Here is a 5887-nt window from a genome sequence, read left to right on the forward strand (position 1 = left end):
TAAGAACAACACCTAAGCACCGCTCCACCCACATATCAAATTATCAAAGTAGCGAACATGAATCAAACCAACATGATGAAAGTGACTAGATAAAATTCCCGTGTATCCTCAAAAACGCTTTGCTTATCATAAGAGACTGTTTTATCCTGTCCTTTGCCACAAAAGGATTGCGCTACCTTGCTGCATATTATTTGTCGTTACCGTTACTTTCTCGTTACAAAATATCTTACTATCAAACTACTCGTTATTTATAATTTCAGTGGTTATAGAGAATACTTTGCTGAAAATCACTTGTCATTTCCTTCTGCTCCTTGTTGGGTTCGACACTCTTACTTATCGAAAGGACTACGATTGTTCCCCTATACTCGTGGGTCATCAATAGCACACAAGGTATTCCTCCGGTATCCGGGAGTTGCATGATCTCATAGTCGAAGGAATACGTATTTGACATTAAGAAAGCAATAGCAATAAACTGAACGATCAAATGCTAAGCTAATGGATGGGTCTTGTCCATCACATCATTCTCCTAATGATGTGATCTCGTTATCAAGTGACAACACATGTCCATGGTTAGGAAACCTTAACCATCTTTGATCAACGGGTTAGTCTAGTAGAGGCTTACTAGGGACATGGTATTTTTTATGTATTCGCACATGTATTTAAGTTTCCGATCAATACAATTCTAGCATGAATAATAAACCTTTATCTTGAATAAGGAAATATAATAATAACAACTTTATTATTGTCTCTAGGGCATATTTCCATCATGTACCCCTTAGTTGAACATGGTGCTTTATACTATATATAATTATCCAACGATGTATATCCATCCTATAATGTTTGAGTAGATTCTTGAGAAGACTTTACTGATTTATCCTTCTCCTTGGTTATCAAGCCTCCAATAGGAGAAGAATCCCAAGGGATTAACCAAGACCTCCATAACCATAGAATTGGGAAAATATCTACCTCTCAAGACCCCTCTTCTCTTAAAGATTAGGGGAAATCTTAACTTGCTTCTTTTCCCTTTGTTGTTTGTGAATTTTGATGTACTCCCTTCGTCCTGAATTACTTGTCATAGAAATAGATTAAAAGAATGTATCTAGAATTAAAATACGTCTAGATACATCCATTTCTGCGACGAGTAATTCCAGACGGAGGGAGTTTCTCTTTACTTTGGATGAATTGAGAGCACATGTTTGATGTGAACCTTGTTCATTAGTGTTACCTGTCTTGTGTTTTGTTTTGTTCTTTGTAATTTCTCCTTTGCCACCTCCAAATTGTGAAGATTGGGACAACCCAATGGCATTGCCGTGCATCAGATAGCATGGAGGAAGCACTATAAACAAACACTTGTAGTTCAACACTCTACATCAACCATAATCCTCCCAAAGAACCTCTCGAAGAACTACAATATTGGGTACCAAGCATGGCTGATCGATGCACCACCAAGTTAGCCTCTACTAGGCAATTCTCAAATCTCATCACGAAAAGAACACAATCTTGATGTAATGCAACAGCCTCATCCGGTGACCGGATATTACCTCCGGTTTGCGTAGTGTTGATTGGCATCGGGAAGTTCGAACTGATCACCAGTTGCATCCCAAATTGCTTGCTATCGTCGTCATAGTCTTGGTAAACTTGCTTCCTTTTGATTGACCAAATTCAGAGACTGTGTGTCAGCAAATTTGCATGACATGGACCATGACTCTTGGATACATTTCTTCAAGCATAAGAACTCTTGGTCTTGGAGTTGAAACTAGGACAGAAAGCAACATGGGCCTATGCAGCAAACACAGGATGACATACTTATTATTTTTACTACGGGAAAGCGCATCGGCAGCCCAGTACGTTGGCCGAACCAATAGCAAGCCCACTTACCTCAAGGGACGAAAAAGGCCCTAAACATGCACAGGCACCTTTCCCTTCTCCTCGTTGCTGTCGAGTTTGATGCCCTTGTACCACATCGCGCAGGCCACGTACACGGCGAGGTCGACGAGCGAGAGCGCCGCGAGGAGGAAGTAGAACCTGTCGAGGTGGCCGGAGTTGAGGTTACCCGGGATCCACCCAGGCCTCCTGTCGCCGGCGGTGAGGCTGGTCACCACGCTGACCAGCATGATGCTCACGTAGTTCCCGAGCGAGATGGACGCCATGCACAGCGAGCTGCCGAAGCTCTTGACGCCGTCGGGCGCCTGCCCGTTGAAGAACTCCAGCTGCCCGACGTACATGAACACCTCCGAAGCCCCGATCAGCGCGTACTGCGGCACCTGCCACAGCACGCTCAGGGAGCTCGGCTGGTCCGGCGCAGCCACCCGCTTCAGCCGCTCCACCTCCACCACGCCCGCCACCACCATCGCCCCCATGCCGATCACGAGCCCGACGCCCATGCGCTGCAGCTCCGTCAGACCCTGCGGGTTCCCGGACAGCCTCGCCATGACCGGCACCAGCACGCGCCGGTAGATGGCGATGAACGCCAGCACGCTGAGGATGTCGAACACCGACATGCTCGCGGCCGGCACGTGGAACGACCCAATGTTGGTGTTCATGGTGGTCCCTTGCTCCACGAACAGCGACGCCATCTGCGTGAACACCACGGAGTAGACGATGGTGCACATCCAGATGGGCAGCATCTTGAGGATGCACTTCACCTCCTCCACCTGCGTCACGGTGCAGAGCCGCCACGGGTCCTTCATCCTCTCCGGCTCGCAGTAGTCCTCCTCGGTGACCGTCGCGGCCTTGTCAAGGTACCTGAGCTGGTCACTGTGCATGATCTTCCGGATGCCGGACTCCTTGTAAGACTCGTCGCCGTCCAGCTCGTGGAGCAGCTCGCCGCGGGTGGGCGCGTGGTCTCGCCACTTGCGGCACGCGGCGACGAGCACCTGCGCGATGCGGGTGAGCGGGTTGCCGGTGGGCTTGAAGTAGCGGTAGTTGGGGGTGCCGAGGAGGAAGAGCACGAGCGCCAGCGCCGCCGCACCCGCCGAGACCCAGAAGCCCATGACCCACTGCCCGGCGTCCTCGTAGTACACCAGGACCGTGTTGGAGAAGATGGAGCCCACGTTGAGCGCCAGGTAGAAGTAGCTGAAGAAGGCCACCTTGGAGCGCGCCTCGTCGGGGTCCGTCTCGTCGAACTGGTCCGAGCCCAGCGTGGCGATGGACGGCTGGTACCCGCCGTTGCCGAACGCGATCATGTACGTCGACAGGTAGAAGAGCGTGATCCCCGCCGTCGACGGCGGGTCGCAGTGCGTCTCCACGTCGCCGCACCCGGTGGGCTTCACCAGCAGGAACCACGACGCCAGTGACAGTATCACAAGTCCCTGGCCATCACAAGTTCAGATCAGAACAACACACGCAACCAATCCAAACAAAAATGATCTTGTGCTACGATCCATCCGAGCTGCATACCGTGACATAGATCATCTGGAAGATGGCGCAGGTGATGTAGCGGCCCCAGTAGGAGTCGCTCATGAAGGCGCCGATGAGGGAGAAGATGTAGACGGTGCCGGTCCATTTGCTGATGCTGTTGGCCGCCTCGGCGTTGTCCTGGTGGAGCACCCGCCGGAGGAACACCACCAGGTTCACCCCGACGCCGAAGAAGGCGCATGTTACAAGCGCATAGTTAACTGCATCACCACCAACAGCACAAGAAATCTCGATCAGAATCCAGATCCAGTTAGCTCATAGACAAAAACAGAGTGTCTGTGGCATATGATCGAAGAACAACATCAAATAAAGCAAGGCTTTACCTAGCAGCAGGATGGAAGATTTCCATTTCCCAGTGTTTGCTTTGACTGCTGGGTTTCCTCGCCTGTCCATCGACCCATCTTCAGTGACGGGCGATATGCTCTTCGGATCGACGGTGCTTGGAGCCATCGCCTCGATCATCCGGTGAATTCTCTGAACCTTCTTCACCTTCCGGCTGCTCCATCACAAAATTCAGAAAAGTAAATTACAAAGATAATCCTTGAGATTCCTAACCAATACTACTCCAGTATTCTAGTATTTCAGTATTTTACATACGTCTAACTGGTTGGCTGCGGTGTAGATGCAGCCCTGCTTATCACTACTTACTTTATACGAAATGTTGGCGTGCATATTGCGACATTTTCAGCGTGCAATCATACTGGAAATATGTTATGCCCCACACGATACGCACCTTGTTTGTTTTGTCCGGTCCTGCAGGAAGTTCCGTCGATACTTCTTTGTGTGAGGCTTGAAAAGGCGGCTGGATTAGTTCAACCTGCGAGTACAGCTCATGTCAGGGATGAAACCATGCGAGCACTGCCAAAGTATACTTCCTTTTCTTCTCTTTTTCTTAAGAAAAAGACACCATTTCGACCAGCATGATCAGTTAGCATATAAACAGATCAGACAAAGTGGAGACGGTGGCGCGCTTATCGCCATGCACTGTCTGATCTCCACTCAGAAGCGTGTACACTACTGGTACTTTTTTCTCTTTTTTCTGAAGAAGAAACATATATATCCATCCAAGACTACATTTAGGGCATAAACCTGTAGGGTCCCACGTGTGGTACGTGCATAGGATCCCACCTCTCTTGAGAGCGGTGAGTATAGTTCTCCTATATGCTTTTGCACAGCACAGCAGCGCTCGAATCTAGCTAAACCAGTCCATCGGAGAATGGTGAAATGAAGATCCAAGCATGAGCTGATATCGCCGCATGCATGATGGTACACCGTACATGTACTCGCGGTAACGAGGAGACAACAGCGACCATGCACTGCACACATGTATACTAATAGTACCATATACCTTCGTTGATGAAGCCTCCGGTGCAGGAACGCAGCTCCTTCTCCGGCGACGGGGACGACGAGCGCTTCAGAAAGGAAACGGCCACGGCGCCTAAGACGGGGACGAGCGCCACCTCTAGCCCGGACGACACCTCGACGACGGAACCGGGCAGGCCTCCAGACATTTACAGAGCAAAACCGCACCACGTACGGCGAGATCGCCTGCTTGCTCTCACCGGCGGGCGAGCAGACGGAGACGGGGAAGAAGAAGGGAATGGGTGGTGTGCTTGTGAGGTGAGCCGGGGGCGGGGTGGCCGCGTATTTATGGGCGCGCGCGGCGGCAGTGGTGCGGTGCTCACCGATTGGGCGGAGTCGCGGTGTTGGTGACCAGTACGTTTTGGTTTTCTCCTGCGGGGGGAAGGAAAGGAGCCGGCCGACACATGTGGCAGCGTGCATGGCCCGTGACAGCTGGTTTCTCGACTGCTTTTCCCGGAGATCCTGTGATTGTGAGCCAGCTGCGGCTCCATCGGAACGGCCTTAGCCACACGAAAGTTACGGTGCGGCGCACGTAACTTGCTTGTGGCCGTGAGCGCGCGGAGATTTTACCATATTTGGACCATTATTTTCCGCTTGGCTCCCCTCTCGCGACCACGGCGACTCCACGCCTCTCCCCCGCCATTGTCGACACCTTTGTAGATCTAGCCACTCAAATCACACGGTATGCCTCCGCGTCGGCGAGGTCCGCGAATGGCGACCACGGCCGCACCCCCCTCCCCCCTCGCCTGCCCCTCCACATCCTCGAATCCTTCCCGGAGATAGTGAGATTGATCTCACCGGTTCCGCAGGGGATACTCATGGTGACCGGGGCCCGGGGGTGGGTGGAGCGGGCAACCAGGATTCGCGACGCCACCTTGGCGTGGATCCGACGCGTGCAGGAGTGGAAGGCGGCAGATCAGGCGGTGACGGCGGCGATAGATCCGAGTGTAAGGTCCGCTGCGATGAGATATGCAGAGAGTTGCCAGAAAAGAGCAGATCTGGAGCAGAGGATTTTGGCGAGGGTGATCTACGACGAGGCCACAACGGAGGAAAGGGCAAGGATGCCCGCCTTCCCGCACTCCCCGTTGGCTGCGTTTGTTCTGTGGGC

At 51.9% G+C, this 5887-nt stretch overlaps 1 protein-coding gene across 2 annotated transcripts; it reads right to left on the reverse strand.

Annotated features, from left to right (window-relative positions):
- Positions 1 to 1315: 1315 nt before the first annotated feature.
- On the reverse strand, positions 1316 to 5031 carry LOC119317655 (protein NRT1/ PTR FAMILY 7.3-like). 2 transcript variants are annotated; one of them, XM_037592136.1, is made up of 6 exons: positions 4766 to 5031; positions 4151 to 4234; positions 3741 to 3913; positions 3400 to 3617; positions 1879 to 3311; positions 1316 to 1779 (listed from the first exon to the last, which is right to left on the reverse strand). In XM_037592136.1, the coding sequence occupies exons 3-5, from the start codon at positions 3877 to 3879 to the stop codon at positions 1899 to 1901; spliced, it is 1770 nt and encodes a 589-aa protein (XP_037448033.1). In that variant the 5' UTR covers positions 3880 to 3913; positions 4151 to 4234; positions 4766 to 5031; the 3' UTR covers positions 1316 to 1779; positions 1879 to 1898. The 2 variants fall into 2 exon arrangements, with proteins under 2 accessions (XP_037448033.1, XP_037448032.1); XM_037592135.1 differs by having other exon boundaries at positions 1316 to 3311.
- Between the last annotated feature and the right edge of the window lie 856 nt (positions 5032 to 5887).

Source organism: Triticum dicoccoides, chromosome 6A, assembly GCF_002162155.2.
Source record: "Triticum dicoccoides isolate Atlit2015 ecotype Zavitan chromosome 6A, WEW_v2.0, whole genome shotgun sequence".
Classification (NCBI taxonomy): Eukaryota; Viridiplantae; Streptophyta; class Magnoliopsida; order Poales; family Poaceae; genus Triticum; species Triticum dicoccoides.

What these genes read in the sequence shown, in the direction of transcription:
- LOC119317655 (XM_037592136.1), bottom strand. Translation starts at nt 3,879, where the DNA reads ATGATCGAGGCGATGGCTCCAAGCACCGTCGATCCGAAGAGCATATCG. An exon ending in ATCTTCCATCCTGCTGCTAG is followed by an intron (nt 3,618 to 3,740) that starts GTAAAGCCTTGC and finishes GTGGTGATGCAG; the next exon opens with TTAACTATGCGCTTGTAACA. An exon ending in TCCAGATGATCTATGTCACG is followed by an intron (nt 3,312 to 3,399) that starts GTATGCAGCTCG and finishes TGTGATGGCCAG; the next exon opens with GGACTTGTGATACTGTCACT.